General features: G+C 29.9%; 1 protein-coding gene across 1 annotated transcript; it reads left to right on the forward strand.

Moving 5' to 3' along the window:
• Positions 1-5,385: 5,385 nt before the first annotated feature.
• Positions 5,386-11,173, forward strand: LOC125848750 (zeaxanthin epoxidase, chloroplastic). The gene is made up of 16 exons (XM_049528675.1): positions 5,386-6,080; positions 6,523-6,685; positions 6,838-6,912; positions 7,109-7,209; positions 7,330-7,445; positions 8,174-8,385; positions 8,539-8,630; positions 8,855-8,969; positions 9,066-9,169; positions 9,571-9,616; positions 9,744-9,808; positions 9,908-9,994; positions 10,413-10,467; positions 10,564-10,652; positions 10,730-10,814; positions 10,900-11,173. Exons 1-16 carry the CDS (start codon positions 5,560-5,562, stop codon positions 10,984-10,986), a joined length of 2,013 nt encoding a protein of 670 aa, XP_049384632.1. The 5' UTR covers positions 5,386-5,559; the 3' UTR covers positions 10,987-11,173.
• Positions 11,174-22,113: the final 10,940 nt, after the last annotated feature.

The raw sequence follows: 22,113 nt of genomic DNA on the forward strand, positions 1-22,113 counted from the left end.
GGGTTCATGAGACCCTTTTGCCTATTATTTAATTTCAGTCAAACCTCCTATCCTAGAATAATTAAGGATATTTTAGCAAATTTATAAATTACAATACAATACGATGCAGTCAAATCAAATAATAAAAATATTGTTAAACAGGAACAAACAATACAGTCCACACAAACATTGTGTCTACCATACAGTACAATACAATAGAGTACAATACAATATAATACATTATGAAACAATGAATAACAATAATCCAAACAAAGTGTAAGTAGGTGTTTGAACTTTGTCACTAAGGTTTTAAAACCTGCAGAAGTGACACAATTATTTTTTATTCTATTAATTTAAGCTTTGATGGGCATTTAATTTCTTGTACTCGTATGAGAGGAAGTAACAGGTACTCGAGAAATGGATTGAAATACGTTCAAGATAACTAGACAAATAACATTATAAAAATGATATACTAGAAATTAAAGAGACAAGTCACATAATAGCATATGACAAAGTATTTTTTTCTTTTTAAGAAAAAGCTAGCAAGGAGGGCAGGGCTAGCTATGGTTATAGTGTTGGGGATAAGTTTTCGGAAAGTGCTAAATGGCCAGAAAATTTAGTCCGAATTTGGTCAGAAAATTAAAAAAACTATAATATTTTTTTTATTTTAAAATAAACTGATATTTTTTCCATTTTTTAATTAAAAAGGTAAAATAACGTAAAAAAATATCATTCTGACCAAATTTTCTGGCTAAAAAGTTTTTTCCTAAATTTTCTTGGAAACAATAATTTAATCTTATGAAAAGAACATGTAGAAAGTATTGTAGCACGGCACATATGTAGTTCATTTTATATATTAGAACCACAATTGACGTTCAATTAGTTACTCCACTGCATAAAAAAATATTTTAGCGGTAATTAAATAATCACAATAGCTTAATTACCGTTAAATATGTATTTTTAACAGGAATTAACACTCTTTATATATGTTTTTAAAGCCGTTAGCGATATTGAATCTAGTGACACTTAACTAATGTCGGTAAAAACTTTAACACTCTTTATTAATGTGTTTATTTATTGCCACTAAAAGTTATTTTTGGTGTAGTTATAGTTGAAAAGTTGAAACACAAAAGGGTACCATAAACAAACAAAATAAAGTACACTGCACAGGAGATACGCATACTCCCACAATTTTAATTAGTTGATAGAAATATAAAATTTTGCTTAATTATATTATATAGATGTTATAAAAGTTATTTTATGAATCTCCAAAATTTTATCCCAACTAAACCATAGGAGGTGACAGTAAATTCCAATTAATAGGAAAGCATTCAGCAATCAAGTAGAGAATTTACCCGTTGGTTCTTCTTTTGGAAAAGAAAGAAATGAATTAAATTCGAAATAATAATATTTAAAGTAAAATAGCAAGTTACTTTATGATTTTATGTTGTCACACGCAAATTATTTAATCTGATTAAGGATGAAAGTATTTATTAGAATTGCTAGAAAAGGAAATTATTTTTCCAATTTCCGCTAAAAGAAGGGAAATAAGAAATGATCTCTCTCGGAAATAAGTCTTTTTTTTTTTTTATCACAATTAGCTCTGATTCTTAATTTTGTATAACTGCTTTAGTCTTGAATGCTATAAATTTTAAAGTTGATAATATTATTATCAATATTTAGTAAGTTATTTTTTTTGAAAAATATATATTTCACTGTCTAAGCAATTACCCATACAAATAATTATCATTTTATTAAAAATAATTGAGCTTTCGTGTCTCAAACACAACCTTAATTTCTCTCAAAATTTCAAGGAAAACCCAAACGATTTAAAGGTTTGAATTATGTAATCGTTATTATAAGGACTTGATGTTAATAAACGATTTAATTGTGCTTTGGGGAGTCTACCACAATTTAAGAGTCTAACATGTGTTCAAAGTATTCTAAGATTTATGAGTATTGTGGCAAATTTAAAATTCGTAAAGTTTAGATCCTATCTTCTACAGTCCATAAACCAATATATAGATTTGATGAATATTCTTCTATTGCACAATTTGAGCCAAAGAAAAATCGATATTCTTAGGTAGTAGTTAGTTTTATTTTTGAATAATACTAGAATAGATATTTCTAAAGAATAATATCTTGGCAAGGAAACAGAGACGTTTTAGCTTTGCACCACATAATTGCTTTATTACAACAAACCACATGTATGAAGACTTGTCTAAAATTTTCTACCACAAAACCATCAAAAAAATCCAAAATCAGTCTCTATTTCCCTCAACAAGGTCTGGAAATATTAAGTGGCCAAACTCGTGGAAAATAAAAACAATGAAAAAATATTTAGCATTTTACCACAAGATGAGTTTGGAAATATATTATTTTTTGTCGAATTATTTTCTGGCTGTGTTCTGGACTACGTTGTGCAGTGTATGCCATTTAATATATTGCAAAAATATCCTAAACATCATGTTAGGGTATTTTGTTTGTTCCATTATTGCCCCACGAAGAAACCACAAAACCCAAGTCATGTGATTATTTTTTTAAAGATTTTATTATTAAATGTATCTTAATATATTTGAATTATTCAAATTTTAAGTAGTGGTTAATATTGTATATATATTGTGAAGATGACTTATTATTGAAATTTTAAGGGAAAATTACGTGGGATGGCAAACATCCCTAAGTAATTAGTTAATAAGGGTATATTTTAATTTATTTATTGTCAGTAAATACAGTTTTAATTTTTTTGCCATAATTAATGGGACCCACAACCTATTTGTATACCGAATCAAAAAAGTCATCCAGAGATTTTGTATATAATTTTATACAAAATCAAATTTATCTCTCCTATCCTGATTCCATATATTTCTCCTAAAATCACTCTTCCCCTTCTAATTTGAATTTCGAATTGGGAAAATTTCGACCTTCTCCCTCCAATCGTACTTCCACTTTTGTACATAAACTGTACACAGTTGTATGTATAAACATACTACAGTACACCTTTTTGTATATAAACATTACACAGTTGTATAGATGAACATATTTCAAGATTACCACATATACAATTGACAAATGAATATTATACAATCAGTTTAGTCATTAATTTAAAAAAAAAACACGAATTACATATGCGCATATACAAATATAATACATATACAAAATTATTGTACATTATACAAATTCCTAGATATATACAAAAAAAAATATGAACATAATAAAATATTGTATATATAAACAGTACACACTCAAATATACAAACAGACTACACAAAAAAATTAAAAACAAATACAACACACTCTTTTTTTTTTAAACAAGCACGACTGTCATATATACAATTTTCATATTATGATAGTCACATATACAGTTAATAACACATAATCAATTACACACAAATATTGTATAAAAAATTATATACAATTTCTAAAATATATACAATATAATCAATCTATATATATACAAATAAGGTCACTAACGCCTGGGTATTTCATACAATTTATCTAATATTGTATAAATAAGAAAAAATTGATAACTCCTTTTTTTATAATCGACACACAAGTAGAAATCGTTTCATGATTTCAACATTTACGTTATACTAATCAATTATATACTATATTGCAGTTCAAAATATAAAGTTTTCTTCAATGAAACCTTATCTGTTGTTACCGAAAAATTGATCAATCTGATGATTCAGTCATGCCCGGAAACAAGTTCGTATGGTCTTTCTGTCGCTATAAAATTCTTTTTTGGAAAAATATTTGATTTTGAACGTTTAGCTTAAATCATGGGATGTGTGTAAATATTTGTTATCGTATTTAGCGCTACTTTTACCATTCCATGAAAAAGTAAAATATTGTATAAATTAAAAACAAATAATTTTTTTTTATACAAATTAAAAGCTACATAACAAACTAAACTATACCCATAGAATGTAATTATGTAAACTATACCCATATAATGTTATTTCATAAATTACGATTGCCATATATGAAATTTTCCCAAATTTAAATACTTAATAATCACCACGAGTTATCATTGTACAATTACTATGCATATCACCGTTAATAGTACCACGAATAATTACCTTCAAGGCCTTACAACTCTACTACTGTCACAATTCATAATCATCATCACTATCATTATCAATTACTACAATCGCATTATCACTAACTACCACAACCATTGCGGCCAAGATCATCACCAGTTCACCACCAACTATACCCATATCAAATCCATCGTTATTTCAACCATCCTAAGTGTTAAAACATTGCTAAATTACTAGTCATTACCATCACCAATTAACTTCATCTTTATTGTTTCACAATATCACTATCAACTAACATTGTCATTATTGTAAATTACTACCACACCAAATTGCACCATCACCTTATAACCTAATATGAATAGAATATTTAAATTGTGGATTTATTAATTTTTCATTTGAGGAAATAAAAACTATAAAATTAGATCTAAATATAACATCTTGACATTTAAAGACATTTGAATTAAAAACAATCAATCCTTAAATTATACTTACTTTGTCCGTTTCCTCTTTTTTTAGATAGAAAAATTACTTGGATGGATACTTTTTAATAAATAATTATTGATTTTAGCTATACTTATTATGATTACCATTTATAGCAATACATAACAATATTATGTTAAATGTGCAATATGTATTAAATGTGAATTATGTATGCAGTATATATGTATTATAACTGTTTTTTTAAAATATATAATGGTTGTTTGATAACAAATTAGCACATTGTATTATAAGTGTATTAAAATGTGTGATAAATGTATTATCCATCATTAAAACTTGTATTATATGTGAATAATAAATTGTTTTTTGTAATATGTATTAAAATTGTATTATAAATATATTAAAAGTGATCAAGTGAAAAAAAATATTATTACTATAAATGGTAAATATTTTTTTACTACAATATATTTACGTAAGTTTCCTTTTTTTTGACCACTAGATACTTGAGTCCCCTATCGGGTTAATTTGGATTCTCCTACTGTGAGTCCTACATATAGCCTTAAAAAAAAATTACTACTCCACTAGTAGCTATTAAAAAGAAATTTATTTTTGAGGCTCAGTCTCAAAACATTTGTAAGTCAAGCAGGTAAAAGGAGGAAATAAATATGCAGCATTTATGAGTGAACAAGCGTCAAACATCTGGCTCAGCTTAGTAACACAAAGAAGCAACAATGACAAGCCACCTGGCCATGGAATCTACATCATTGGTGCTGCTTAATGCACCATAGATTGGTTCTCAATCTTCCTCTGCCCCACCCTCACTATCACCCACTATTTCCACTTCCTTTTTCAAATGCCTAAATAACAAACTTTGGCCTAATTAACAATTTTCACAATTAACTTCTTCTTTTTCACTGAATCATACATTACTTGTTTGGTTATCAATCTTCCTTGCCCCACCACCACCACCCTCACTTTCACCCACAAATCCCACTTTCTTTGGCCTAATTAACAACTTCAATATATCTTCTTTTCACTGAATCATACATACATTGGAAGAAAAACCCAAGTCTTTTCTTGTACTGGGGTTCAAGTAAAAGATGTATTCAACTGTGTTTTACTCTTCAGTTCATCCTTCCACTTCAGTTTTTTCAAGAAAGCAGCTGCCTTTATTGATTTCCAAGGACTTTACTGCAGAGTTATATCATTCTTTACCTTGTAGGAGCTTGGAAAATGGGCATATCAAGAAGGTTAAAGGAGTAAAAGTAAAAGCCACACTAGCTGAAGCTCCGGTTACTCCTACAGAGAAGAGTGACTCTGGGGTTAACGGTGATTTGAAGGTTCCACAGAAGAAGCTGAAAGTACTTGTTGCGGGTGGTGGGATTGGAGGGTTAGTTTTTGCTTTGGCAGCAAAGAAAAAGGGGTTTGATGTGTTGGTGTTTGAGAGGGATTTAAGTGCTATCAGAGGAGAGGGGCAATATAGAGGTCCAATTCAGATACAGAGCAATGCATTGGCTGCTTTGGAAGCAATTGATATGGATGTTGCTGAAGACATCATGAATGCTGGCTGCATCACTGGTCAAAGGATTAATGGCTTGGTTGATGGTATTTCTGGCAACTGGTAAATTCACATCACTGTGATTTCTTTGTGCTAATTAGGTGCTTGTTTATGCTTTACTCTGATATGTTTTACTTGAGTCGACATCAAAAGTCAGGGACACCACCTTCCTCAGAAGTCAGAACCCACTTGTGTGCTTGTCCGAAGAGAAACTCTTCGTGTTATTTAACAGTAACAATCATACATAAGCTTTTACCAAGGATAATTGAAGAAAATAATGAAAAAATTTGTCTTTCAGAAAATTATACTGAAATTAGTTAAGGGAAAATAATTCATTTAGTCAAAAGTTTATTGAGTCATAGTTGTCGAGCTTATTCCGGAAAAGGATCCATCTTTACCTTCAATCAGATTGATAAATTGGTCTCATTATTGTATGAGCAGCTTTATTGTGAGAACAGTTCCTTTAGTTCTTGAACTGCACACAGTGACAATAGTTGGGTATCAGGTATTGCAAGTTTGATACGTTCACTCCAGCAGTGGAACGTGGACTTCCTGTGACAAGAGTTATCAGTCGCATGACTTTGCAGCAGATCCTTGCACGTGCTGTTGGGGAGGATATAATTATGAATGAAAGTAATGTTGTGGACTTTGAGGATGATGGGGAGAAGGTACCTGGCTATCTGCTTTTCTCAAAATATCAAGAAAGATTATAACTTTTGTTAGTTTCATTTAAGATTGTGCCGATCAGTGTCAACGGTAGCTAATTGTTGTGTCTTATTAATCAATTTCATTTTAACTTCTCATGTTTGTGTGAAATCAGGTTAGTGTGGTTCTTGAGAATGGACAACGATTTACAGGTGATCTTCTGGTTGGTGCTGATGGCATAAGGTCTAAGGTATTTAAAATCAGTCTCATTTTGTTTCCGTCTATTATTGCTATTTGGGTTGATTACAAGGATAGAGTAACTTGTTCATATGTTGCTTTGAGATTGTGGTTCATGTTAAAAAATATGAGTCTTTATTGTGCAGTGAGACCTTGTTGGTCAATTCGACTTGGTTTAGAAGATCTCAAACATTGGTGTTTTATTGTAGGTACGGACTAATTTGTTTGGACCCAGTGAAGTTACTTACTCTGGCTACACTTGTTATACTGGAATTGCAGATTTTGTTCCTGCTGATATTGATACAGTTGGGTATGATAGTCTTACTTATCAGATTGTGTTTTCCCTCTTCATGTCCTTATGTCTGCTGGTCCCCTTATGCTCACACTGTCTTTTCATAGTAGAGGTTAAATTGAGATTTCTTTTCTGAAGGTACCGAGTCTTTTTGGGCCACAAACAGTACTTTGTTTCTTCAGATGTGGGGGGAGGCAAGATGCAGTGGTATGCATTTTACAATGAACCAGCTGGTGGTGTGGATGCTCCAAATGGTAAAGTTTTTAGGGCGCTTAAAACTATTTACTATAGTTCAGGATATAGATGTGCTTACTAGAAGACTTTCTGAATGCTTGACTTGTTAAGTAATGTCAATTTAACCCTAGGGGTTTCTCAAGGATTTTTCCTTGTTGAGACCTGATTATAGTGTTGCAATAAGGTAAAGAAGAACTCAAGATAAGAATGAGATAGATTCAATGAATTGTGAGTTGGAAAGTTTTGAATTGAAGTGCTGTATTATGCATCATAAACTAATTTTTGGTAAGCAGGTGCACTCTAATTCATCAACTTAATTTCTGTAAAGTTTCAGAGAATGATGCACCACAATTGTTTGTATCTACTAATAGATGTGAGGTCCTTACTTCACCACAGAAATTGTTTATTAACTTATAGATGAAAGGCAAGTCTGATTATATCGTTTTAGTACCAATTTGGATAGAAGAATCACAAACTTTTGGGGGGTTAGCGCTGCAGGATATGAGTATGTTATCATGACAATTTAAATTGCCACTATGATGCTCAAGAGGTTGGGAAATATTTGTAGTCATCTTGTCATTACATTTATTGTCTTAGTTGCGCGGACTCTTCACTTTTGATGCCGCACCCGTGTCGGATTCTCCAAAAATACACTACATTTGGCGAATCCGACACGCATCCGTTGACATTTTTGAAGAGTCCGAGTAACATAGTTTATTGTTCAAAATTTTATCGGTTCATGCTGCAGGTAAAAAGGAAAGATTGCTTAAAATATTTGGGGGATGGTGTGACAATGTCATAGACCTATTAGTTTCCACAGATGAAGATGCAATTCTTCGTCGTGACATCTATGATAGACCACCAACTTTTAGTTGGGGAAGAGGTCGTGTTACATTGCTTGGGGACTCTGTCCATGCTATGCAGCCTAATTTGGGTCAAGGGGGATGCATGGCCATAGAGGTACACTCTTAATATTAGCCTTTGTGACTTCATTTAATTAACATGGCATTATTGGTCGATGGTATCCCTTAGTCCCTTCTTGCTAAGAACTAAGAAGCAGGGTATTATTGTTATGTTGTGTAAGCCACTGAACGTTTCCTTTTACAACTACAGGATAGCTATCAACTAGCACTGGAACTTGACAAAGCATGTAGTCGAAGTGCCGAGTCAGGAAGCCCTGTGGATATCATCTCATCTTTAAGGAGGTAATCCATTATTTATTGGCTCAAGTGCCTGTATAGTGGTTGGTTGAATACAGGTTGCGACTTCATGATAATTGAAAAGTCATTTGAAATTGGCTGAAGTCTTAACTTCACCCTACCACCAGCCAAGAAAGCCTGCTTTAAATGCCTAAATGAAGATGAATTGATTTGAACAGCTGCTGTTTCTTCCAGTTAGCTGATCCTTTTATGATTTCCCTTGTCCACAGCTATGAAAGTGCTAGAAAACTTCGAGTTGGAGTCATCCATGGACTGGCTAGAATGGCTGCAATCATGGCATCTACTTACAAGGCTTATCTTGGCGTCGGACTTGGTCCACTATCAGTATGGAAATCTGTCTATACTTGAAATATGTGTAGCTAAGTTGTCTGATTTAGCAGAGCACTTCTTATAGATATGGATTTTTATTATTTTTTGCAGTTTTTGACGCAGTATAGAATACCACATCCTGGAAGAGTTGGTGGAAGAGTATTTATTGACTTGGGAATGCCTCTGATGTTAAGTTGGGTTCTAGGAGGCAATGGGTAGGGAATATGCAAGCCTTTTCTTGGTTCAATGTTTTAAACATGATCGTGGTTTTTACTTATGGGATCAGCCAATAGTTGGAGAGTAAAATTGCAAAGCCAAATATTTATTTTTGCTTCTAATGCTTCTTGCAATGAACCCTACCTTTTATCACAGTTCAATGGTTTATGATTATTCTGTTTAGTCAGAACTTTTACTGGAAATTCTTTTATTGTCTTAAAGCTTCAAATTAATAGTTCTTTTTTATTTGGAAAAATTAGAAGTTGAGCTTTCCCTCATCCTATCATTGAGACAAAAGAAAAGATGGTGCCAGCATGTGAATGTGAATCCTTGATGAGTTCTATGGATTCTTGGAAGTTGATATACTATGTCGTTTGACTCTGCTTTTTTTTTCTTGCAGGGACAAGCTTGAAGGCAGAATAAAACATTGCAGGCTATCTGAGAAAGTATGTAGACTAAGGAATTATGCACTCAGCACATGATCACATAAAAAAAATTGTGGTTTCCATTGTTACATAATTAACTAGTATGAATTTTATGGGAGTATTAATACACTGTATTGTGGTGATGAAGGCAAATGACCAATTGAGAAAATGGTTTGAAGATGATGATGCTTTAGAGCGTGCTACTGATGCAGAGTAAGTTTGACAAGCATAATCTTTACAAATTTCATTTTTATGTATGCCCTGTTTTTCTAGTTTGCTTGCTAATTTTGATGCTTATTTTTTATCTTTCAGGTGGTTACTTTTACCTGCGGGGAATGGCACTTCTGGTTTAGAAGCTATTGTTTTAAGCAGAGATGACGATGTCCCTTGCACTATCGGGTATGCTTTTAGGTTTTGGTTTATTGGATTTAAGATTGTTGTTCATAGCTGGCTGTTACGTCTTTGGTGCAGAGTAATCTTCGTTATTGTTTCGTTCTCTACTTCTAAAGATTTAAATGGTTCAAGTCATTTTATTGGAAATGAAGATTTAAGGCAAAGAGTTTAAAGCTAACACGAGTTTTCTCTTTCTTAATCTGAATTCTTATTACTTAGCTCTCTACGTATACATAATTATTCAAAGATCATGCACCATAGTGTATCAATTGCAAATATCTCCTCTAATTTACACATCCAATCCATGGTCATACTATCAAAACTGTGAACCAGACATGAAATGAATTTCACTTGGCTGTAAAGGGAAAACGTATAACGCAGTATTGTTTTGTTAGAATAGTCACTGACATCCTTTTGGTTTCAGGTCCGTCCCACATACAAACATTCCTGGAAAATCAGTAGTTTTACCTTTGCCACAGGTGATTGCCATATTATTATTCTATAGCTAAGTATCGTGGACCTTCTTTAGATGAATGCATGATTGGATTGTCAAATTATTTTTTTTTTAATTTCAGGTGTCTGAAATGCACGCCCGAATATCCTGCAAAGATGGAGCATTTTTTGTAACTGATTTACAAAGCGAACATGGCACCTGGGTTACAGAGTAAGCTCCATTTGTTCCTGTAAACAACTCTGCTATTACATGAAAGACAAAAATAACTTTTGTTCTGCGTTATGTAGTAATGAAGGCAGAAGACACCGGACGTCTCCAAACTTCCCTACACGTTTTCATCCATCGGATGTTATCGAATTTGGTTCTGATAAGGTCAAAGTATCTTCTGTGATATGCTTAACGTGAAACTTTGGCATTAGCATTATTCTTTTAAAACCTGTTTTTTCATCATGTACAGGCAGCATTTCGTGTAAAGGCAATGAAATTTCCTCCAAAAACTACTACTGAAAGGAAGGAAGAGCGTGAAGCAGTGGGGGCTGCGTAAAGCTTGACCTGATATAAACGGGAAATTGTACAGCATTTTATAGCAAACATCAGACATTGAGCAATTTAAGCATAGCTAATTTTGTATACTGTAGGTTTTAGAAAAGATCCATAAACAAAACACCATGGAAGAAAATACAGAGATTATTTGGCTCTCTCTTAAAGAAACCTGGAGAAAGTCATGGTCATTCTCTCTTATTCTACCATAGCTAAAAATATACTACTTTTCTATGTATATACAATTATTATAGTCTAGTACTATCCTACTTCATAAATTTGTTTCATATATTTTCGTAATAACAAGTCTTCAATTTCAAAAATTAACTGCTAATTTTTTAAAAAAATTACATTTGCCTCCTGGGACTTATTATAGTTATATGCTCCAATTCCAAAGTTTATGTTAGTAGTTGACCGACCTTGAAAAAGTTTAGACCATATTGCACAACATACTTGGTTTACACACCGTTTAATTCGTGTTGGATTTTGTTTTGGCTAAAATCGGCTTATTCAGAATTTTACAAGTAATTTTGATGAGATTTAATTTATGTTATATTTAATAAAAATATTTGTAAGTGTATTTTTTTTCTTCAGAATTGTTTCTGGGAAAAACACTTTTTTTTTAACTTCTAAAAAATAGTTCTATTGCTTTTCAAAAATATTTATTATTTTCTTCCAAAAGCTTAGACAAAAACCTTTTTTAAAAAAATAAATATTTTTATAAATAAGAAAGAAAAAAAAACTTTTGACTTCTTAAAATTTTGGCCGGCCAAATAAAGCTATGTCCAAAAAAATCCATTATCCAGGAAATTCAAAATAGTATAACAAGTAAAGAAAATTACAATTCACCATTTTTTACATTTGAATTCTATATAGCTAGATGATTAGTTTTAAGATGGCTACTTCATATTTTTTTAAAATTAATTATTTTTTTAACCGTAGAAATCTAACTTATATAACTTTTAATCCTTTTATTTTGTATGTTTACATTTTATTAATTTTTCAACACCCATTCAATCTGTTAAAGGTGATAATTAGACATAATAAATAACATAAATTTTATATGTGGATTTCCTTTTCATCTTATTTTGACTATTTTAGTTTATCTAGAATATGGTGCATATTAATGTTATGGGTGACGAAAAATTTGACAAAAAGAGGTTAAGTATTTTTTTTCTTTTATAAAGTTACAAAATAATTAGAAAGGATATGGGCATTAGAAAGATATTGGGGACGGGAAACCTCAAAATACCAAAAAAAAATTGATTTATATATTTGTCTTTATAAAACAAACCAATAATTAATTGTTTTTTTTTGTATCTTTGCTCCATGAATGTATATATTTATTAATTATATTCCCAGAGTCATTTAGCTAATTTGAAGGCATTAATTGAACAAAAAGTTAAATAGAACAAGTTTTTATTAAATATTATTTGAAATGTACATGAATACAAACACTTTTTCAACACTCTTTCCTCTCCTCTTTGTTGAGGTAATTTCTCCTTTTTGTTTATTCTTTTTCTTTCCTATATCTCTATTTCTTATCTTCTGTACCTCTTCTTTTTAGTGTACAAATGTCGAGTTCTCTAGGATGAGACAACATATGTGATAAAAAATAAGAACTTCATCCAATGACTTTTTTTTTGTAATATGCATATTAGAGAGCTAGTATTTTATAACGATGCTTTTACTATTGTTATTTATACAAAAATCATATTGGATTAAAGTTTAGTCTTTTTTTACTATCAACATTAAATAAAAGATAATAATAAATTCTTAATGAGTAATTTACTAGTTGTTATTATATTTTTGTTTTGCCAATTTGTCCTAAAAGCATATATCTTATTTTGTAATATAATTAATAGCATATGAACTCTAGTCACCAGTTAAGATTGCTATAATATAATGGTCCGACTTACATATTAATATGAATATAGTTTATATAAAAAAAATTAAACTTTTATGGTAAAATGTTCACGTTAGATTGGTTTGGTAAAATTAATTTGTAACTACACTTTGATATGAAATATTTTATGAATAATAATATAATGCTTATACAATAAGATATTTGTTACACTTAAAAGGACGATCATCAGTGTCACACCCCTTTTTGCGCACAGCGGCGGAAGGATTTTTCCAATTTAAGTGACGTTATTGATTAGGGGATTATTTTATTTTCGTTTCAGAGTCGCCACTTGGAATTGAGTTGTGGTGTTCCAAGTCACCTTTTGTTTAATCCCTAATAAAAAGAAAATGACTCTTTATATAGTCTGCGAACTAGAAATTCGGGTAAGGAATTCTGTTAACCGAGGGGAAGGTATTAGGCATCCCTCGAGTCCCGTGGTTCTAGCACGGTCACTTTTATTGACTTCTACCTACTGTAAATCATTTGTGGATATATTATTTTCAGGTCATGACTTGTTTGCATTTTTATTGTTGAACTTTTATTTGGTCTCAAATCGGATGCATAACTGCATTCTCGACTTTTGACATATAAATAGCTTATGAGCATAATTGTTTTCTTCTCTTGAGTGCATCACCTAATTTTATCTATAATTAATCTTATTTTAAATTAATGAAAGTTATTATATTTTTAGACAACTTTTAATTAAATTAATCCACATGTTAAAATATATATTAGAATAATTTTATCAAGGTGTGTCACCACATCCTTGAATTTCTTTTAAGTGTTTCAAAAAAGATGTGTAACCACATTCTTAATTCAAACAAATATTTTTTTTTTACATGCCTAAAACCCATCTAATGTTATAATAAAAATATTAAATAAAATCAAATAAAATAAAACAAATCTAAACTTCTAGGATACAATATAAATTTTGGATTATCTTATATTCTTTTATTTCTATTCACCCTTAAAGTTAATGTTAAAATTAGGCCTACACATATTATATATTTATTTTTTTATAAATTAGGCATACTCATATTGTACTTTTTTATTAATCCAACAAAACAATGACGAATTGCTAAAGTAAATCTCATTCTTTATTTAATAAATAAAACAACAATAATTTTGTGAACCCAATAATTCCTACTTTATCATTATTAGCATCGAAATCAAGAAAAAAACAACATCATGACCCATTCATTTTAAGACATCACAACTAATGAACAAACATAGATAAATAAAAATAACCACCAATAAAGTTACTTTCATTCATTAAAGAGATATAACACTTAACACATTCTTCATTTTAATCAAATTATGAATAAAATAAAAGCGTAAAGTTGAATATCGCAAAATCTTAACCGAAGCTCGATTAGAACACCCACAACTTTTGTAGGTTGTTTGTGATGGTATATGTGTTTGTGTTGATATGAAAAAAATGGGTAAGGAAGAAAAGATGTGAATGTGTTGATGAATTTTTAAAAGACGAATAAAATACGGATGTGTATTTTTTGGTTTTTTGTATGTGCAGATTGTGTTTTTTTCTTGTTTCTTTTTTCCTGTACGTTTGTGTTGCTGCGTGTTTTTCTTTCTTGTGTTTTTTTTTTTGGTTTTTGCGTCTCCTTTTTCCTCCTTCTGATTGTGTTGGTGTAGAAGTATATAGGTGTAGGGTGTGAAATTGTGGTGGGGTCGTGGAGGAAAATGTGAGGTGAGTAGGGGTAATGTAGTGGGGTAGTGAGGTAGTGTGGGTAGTTTAGGTTATTATATTTATTAAATTAAATATATATATAAAAACCATAATAATAAAAGTATTAATTAATTATTTTGAATTAATAAAATATGAGAAAAAATTAAATAGATAGTCTAAAAATATAATTAAGAAATACTAGCTTATTTATTAAAATTTAAATTAAAAGAAAATATATATTTTTTGTAGTTTTTCAATCTTTTAAAATAAACTTACTAAAATACGATGAAAAATAAAATATTTAATTTATATATAAAAGTAATATTTATGTACTAAAAATAGTGCAATACCTTAAATTCGATTAAAAATTACGTGTCTACAATCAGCACAAATTAAATACAAATTCCTTCTAGTAGACTACACAAAACAACAGAAGAGCTCAATTTTCCAGATTTGAAGATATACCCAATTTTCCATTTTTCATGTCAGAAGTGCAGAAATTGAATATATTTCTTATATTAATTAGCTCAATTTTTTACCAGACACTGTTTTGGAAATCCCAAGTCTTTCTATTTCATTTCATACTAATAATAAGGGGCATGCCTCTTTAGTATGGTTACGTTGCTTTTGTTATCTTTAATAAAATATTCATTTACAAGAAACAAATTTCCAATAGAATGGTCACGTTAACTAGTCGTCACAGTCGAAACGTTGTCACCTGCACTTCTTGGGCCCGTTGGGCCTAATACTAAAAGTCCAAACAATTTGGGCTCTGACCTGCTCTCCCTCATCATTCTCACTTGCCAAACATATTTCGACCATTATATAATTTTTTGAGGAATTTTCGCATATAGCCACTCAAAAATAGCTTAATTACGCTCTATAGCTATAGTTTACTAATTACGATTTGTAGCTACATGTTATAGGGAGGAGAGTGGCGAGCGAGACTGAGAGAGGGAGGAGAGAGGTGAGCGAGAGAGGCAGAGAGTGGGAGATAGGTGAATTGTATATGCATATCGGTTAGATAATTGTATATCATACATATGTATTTGTGTATATTCTGGCGAGAGATATTGGGAGAGGGAGGAGAGAGGCGATCAAGATTGGCAGAGGGAAGAGAGAGGCGAGCGAGAGAGGACAATAATTTGTATAATTCGCAGGTACGTTTGTATAATTCACGTGTTTTTGTATAATTGAGTAATAAAAAGTCTAAAACTATACAAATATAATAAAACTCGAAATAACGAATTGATACAAACATAAACATATGAACTTTAAACAATTATACAAATTACACTATATAAATTATATTTATACAAAATCATAAAACTACACGTTTATACAAACTTTAAAAAGTTATACACAAAAAGATTGAATGTATATGATAACAAAACTGAAAAACCAAAGGAAATCATCGTCATATACAAATACAAATCAAACAAAGAATTGTTAGCCCACATAATTAATGGTTAATATTAGTTGCGAGTGGTAATTAATGGTTAGTGTTAGTTGCGAGTGGTAATTAATGGTTAATGTTAGCTACGAATGGTAATTAATGGTTAATGTTAGTTGTGAGTGGTAATTATAGCAAACTATAGCTATGATGAGTAATTAAATAGTATAAATTTGCTAAATTGCATAATTTTTCCTAATTTTTTTTAGTTAGTATTAGAAACGTCTGTAATTTTAATTTAATATAATTTTTTACATTAACAATTTTATATTTTGACAGAAGATGTTCTTCTATAAAATCCAATCGACGAGGCGATGAGTACCCAATTTTACTTTATGAAGAAGATCAAGTGCTTCTTTCCACTTGATTAATCTTTGTCTTATCTTAGCGATCTTACGTGTACCTAAAAACAATCTGAATTCTAATTTGTTTATTTTACTTCAACCTGAGAAGTGATAAGTTGCTAACCTTTCAACATGTTCACATGGCAATTGGGGGAAAATGGCGTCACTTGCCTTAATTAGTATTTGTACTATTCAGCATGCACCTCCAGCCTCCAGCTATGAACATGGACTAACTTTGTAACAAAGAAAAGTATTTTTGCAACATTTCACGGACCAGAAAACAAACTGAGGCCACTGTCCACCGCTTCTTCAGACATCAAGACAAATTTCATTTAATGCTCCATTCCTCTACTAACCGTCATATTTTATCCCCAAAGAAAAACAATCGGAAAATTAAAAGATAACAGAACAACGCCTCATATAATCGAATTACTACCTTTACTGGTAATAGTTATAATATTATTGAAGTTCAATTTCTTCGGGTAATGCTAAAAATTAAATCTGATAATAACTAGAGACATAATTTTATTTTTTAACTAAGTCCACCGAATAAATAATGTCGACTTCAACTCGAGCTGCCAAGCTCCGCACCTTGTCGTAGACAAGATTATAACATTGTGTCTTTTATACCTAGTCCACCTACTTCCATCCAACTATTTAAAAAATCATCAAATAAGTGAATTTATATATTCTTCTCTTATTCTAAGTAGGTATGTAAAAATTTCTTAAAATCCCCTGGTCAAAAGAGGAAAACCTCGTTTTGTCACAAAACCTGGAAACAATAATTAACAATTGATGAGGACTCTCCATTAATTGCATCTACAGAATTAAATATGGGAGCCATGTTAGCTTTCTACATCATCAGAAGGTTACACATGACACCAGTATGGCACATGATCATCACGAGCCAATAGCGGTGAATTGACATGTGATGAAACCCAACGGTCGGTTTCAGATTCAGTTGCTGACCGTTGCAACATTTACTACTCATAAAGATTGAACAAATCGATTAATCTACCCTGGACAAATAGGAAGTTATATAATTTAATTTGATTCGGTATAAAGTTTAAGGAAAATATAATGATTTTTAAAATTTGTGGTCTAAAATAAGTTATAAATATTTATGTAGTTTTAAATCATTTAATTAAAGGTAAAAATATATCATCTTTTTTAAATTAGGATTATTTTTCACCTTAAAATTTGAATATAAATGAATTCACTATTCCTATATATAATTGAAAAGGTTAATATTTATATTCTACACGATATAATTTTTCAACAAAAGATATTAATTGATATCTCTTCAAAAAAGATTGACTCCGCCATTAAAATTTTCGTTTATAGATAGATTAATAACTCAAAAGTCAGGACACATGCATACGATACTTATCATTTGAATTTACATTTCTCTTCTGATAAGGGTAATTCAAAATTAATTACTACATCAATTACATAATAATTCATGCTATATAAATATCATAAATATCTTCTACTTACAGTTTCAATTTGACAACAGAGGTAAATTTTTTGTGTGTGTATAATAATTTGACTGTCAATTATTGTAAATAGTGATCCCACACTTAGGGTCTACCAGGTCTATCTCCATGTGAAAATAACCCCCCGCGTACCCTAATTGACTCTTCATATTTTCTTAGATTTTTTCTTCATCGTTTAATTATAGCCTTTGAAAGGATTCCTTTGTTTGGCTACTAGACCAGTCAATTTGAAATTTAGTCAAGTACAAAATAGTAGTTGTTACTTGCCCCTCACATATTATGTCTTCGAAAGCAATAGTTATTTTCATTGTTTAGAGGATTTTTTCTAAGTTATTTATAATCTAACATCTCCTTTTATTATGACATGATATAAGGAATGATTATTGAGGAGCCTTTTGGCATAGGCTTCCTCTAGAAGCAAATAAATGATCATACTTATATTTTATTGTCGTGACACAGTGATAATTCTACCTGAAAACAAAGAGTGCCCATTTTCCCTAGGAATGAATGATGATGACACTTGTCAAGAAAAAGTATAGAAACATTTAGAAAAAAAGGTGTTTTTGTATTATATTATATGATGATTATATTTGATAAGTAACTGTTGTTCGTCGGATAAACATCCCTTAATTTTAATTTTGAGACTATGAATTTGAGTCATAAAGATAGAAAATTTTAAAGAGGGGTAAAAAAAAATGTATGATAATTACATTTTAAATAATGAAAGGACTAGTAGAGATAATCCTAGTATTAACAAATCTTTGATGCGCTCCCTAAAGAATGCCGTTATGGTGTGATTGATAATAAAGTACCAAATGCAATAATAATATACTATTACATGTGTAAATATTGGATGCTTCAAAGTGGAAAATGGCCCCTACTGGTTAAGTACTACAATGTTCATGCTTTGGTGAGTTTTAGCCGTTCCTTGGATTTTGTTCAGCTTAGCATTGATTACATCTTATATTCCTTTATCAAAGCTTAGCTACACATGTTGGAGAAAAGAATAAAAAAAAACACTTAGCTATACATTCTAAGATGTCATGTTTCAACTTTTCAAAAAGTCATGTCCCTCTCACCTTTCATCCTGCCCGATCATCCTTTTTTCTAGTTTCTATTGGTACGTACTATGTATTTCTCCGTCCAATCTCCATTATTAGCTAGCGTTGCACCATAGATTTTTTTTAATCATATTACTAAATTTTGTGAGAATTCACAGTCTCGATCAGGGACAAAAATCAGAATTTGTCAATATATGAAGGACCAAAACCGCTAATTTCCTTAAAGATAAGTTAGACAAATACTCGTATTATTGAGACGACTAACTAACTTTATTTAGTGTTTGTTTGTACCTTGCTAAGTATAGCAAAAAAAAGATCAACTAATAAAGGAAATTAATATGTTTTATAGCCTCTAATTGGAATGTCTTATAATTATAATTTGGCATAGAAACAAGATTATACCAATGTACTATAATAACTACCAAACTATTGTCTCTGTATCATATATGATCGTAACAGCTGACAATAAGACAATTAAGTTTGTTCTAGTACAAAGAATCCTTTCAAATGAAATGTGTTACACTGAAACTGTAATAAAAAACAGATTGTTTGGTACATTACCTTTACAAATTTTACCATTTTGAATTTGAAAATACTAACAAAATTGTACAAATGTAGAACGTGAAATAAGTCCCCACCAGTAGGCACCATTAGTGTTTCCCCACCGCAACCACTTATATAAACTATCCATTCTAGACGTACGGTTAGTCCTATTATATCAATCTTACAAGCCAACTCACGTGCAGCTACACTTTTTTAACTGAATTTGCTTGTCTTCTACATTTCTTTCTTGTAATACTCTTTGCATTATTGTCTTCAAATTTTTAAAGTTTGAAATTCAAATTATTTTACATAGTTTCAAAAACAATTTTTGGTAAGTTCTTTTTGTCATTGTCTCTACCTATTGTTAAACCTTTCAACTACACAAAGGGGAAAAAAAGAAGGCAACCACTAATTTTCTCTGTCTCGATTTCTAAATCAGAGTACTTGAATTTATTTAACAAACTAGTTAACATGTTCGCGCTTCGCGCGATCATAACAAATATTTTTAAGACAATTTCTTTTATAAATTAGCACATGCTAAAAAAGAAGAAATATGATCAATACTTTGGTAAAAACTTTAAAATGTTTATGATAATTGTTTCAATTTATAAGATACTATTTTTGTATTATTTTGTTGGGGTGAAAAGAATATGTTTAATATTTTGAAAAAAAAAATGCTAACTTAATTTTCTGCTTAATTTTTTATTTGTCGTGGATCATCAAATGAAACGTACATAATCTTTCCTCCTCGTTTTTTAAAAGTAGGAATGCTTATTTTATACAAGGAACTACTGAACTTAGACCCTTTTAAATATAATTCTTCAATATGATTTATTTAACAAAAAATATACTTGTTAGGTATGTAATCTTTCATAAAATTCTTTATTTAAAAAAAAAAATTGTGCAAGTTAAAATATGAAAAATAACAAAAAGCATGTCTATAGTAATACAAAGGAAAGAACGACTAACTATTTTCTAATCAAATAAAATATAAATATAAAAAATCGTAATAATAAAATTGAAAAGCAATCAATATTATTAATATTTCAACAAACAACTCGATACAAAATATATCGTCATTTTTATTTATTTTAATTATCAAAGAATAATTATATAAATAATAAATAGTGAATATTTTAACTTTTGAGGAGTTACAAAACTCACTAAATATATAATTATTTAGAGAAAATCACATTTTAAATAATGACAAAAAAAGCAAAGAATGGGAGAAAAAGAATAAATAGGACTTTTAGTATATAAGAGTTTCTGCTATCGTTTGTTTTTATATCATATCGAAATTATTTATAATTTTTTTCGTCTTCACACAAATAATAAAAAAAGTTTATCTTTATTTACTCAATATATTTCACTAAAATAATACTTCAATTCATTTTAGTGTGTATTTTGTATGTTTTGTTGAGGTCATTTATTTAATTACTAAAAAGTTAGAAAATAGAAAAATGTATTTCATTATTCTAGTACAAACTTTAAAAATCTCGAGTTTTAATAAATAATACTTACTCCCTCTATTTCAAAATAAGTGAATTGTTGAGCCTTTTTTCATAGTTCAAAATAAGTGAATTGTTCCATGTTTAAGAGAGATGTTGAAAAATTCTTCCATTTTTGCCCTCATTTACAATATTAAATAATTATAAAAGAAATGACTTTTTAAATACATAATGTGTACATAACGTCATCAGGAAAATAAATTATTTATTTTAAAGTTATTTAGAGCGCTCATTTATGAAATCGATAAATGACCTAATTTTGAGTAATTTTAATATATGATGTAAATGAAAGAAAAATGGAAAGAAGTCCTAAAAAAAGAGAGAAAGAATTAAGTAAAAGGAAATTGAGGAGACATGTTATTTTAGCAAAAAATACAAATATATAAAAAAAAAAATATAAGTCATGAGATGGATCAACCCTTTAATAAAAAGAACAACGCAACATAGTAGTATTTCCCTATTAATTTTAAACAAAATTAGAGTATGTCTTGTTACCAAAAGCTTACAACCACAAATGAAGAAAAAACATATGCTCCCATGAAAATGTTCTACGTGTAAATCTTGAATAGCTGATGTGCAAATGATAGACTAAAATTTAAATCTATTATATGTTGGGAAAACTAAATGTAAAGGTAATGAAAAGAATCGTAGAAAGGAGTTGAGGAGATATGTCATTATTTAAGTAGAAAAAGTGAATAAACGGAGGTTTTTGTAATTTATGAGATGTAATTAGCTGTAATAAATATTATATATATTTTTTTAGTTATCAAACAAATTAATTAATGAAGAGAGTAAACTCATTTTTTGAGTTTCATAATCAACTTAGACAAATATCAATTTTCTCTAAAACTTAAGAAAATATGTTCATTGTAATTAGATATTGGCAGAACAAACTTGGTTCATTCTGAAAAATTTCATTAAATTAGAAGAATTAAATGTTTTGTGAAATTTGAATCCAACAATAATATATATCGACTAATTTTACACAAGTGTTAACAAATAAGAAACAAAAATTTAATGGAGGGGAACTCATCTCCTTTTTAGTCAATTCAAAATCCACAAAAGAAAAAAATGTGTTATATCATCTAAATTAGAATGAAAAGAAGCAGATAAAGCTAAACAAAAGATGATAG

This window comes from Solanum stenotomum, chromosome 12, assembly GCF_019186545.1.
Source record: "Solanum stenotomum isolate F172 chromosome 12, ASM1918654v1, whole genome shotgun sequence".
Taxonomy (NCBI): domain Eukaryota; kingdom Viridiplantae; phylum Streptophyta; class Magnoliopsida; order Solanales; family Solanaceae; genus Solanum; species Solanum stenotomum.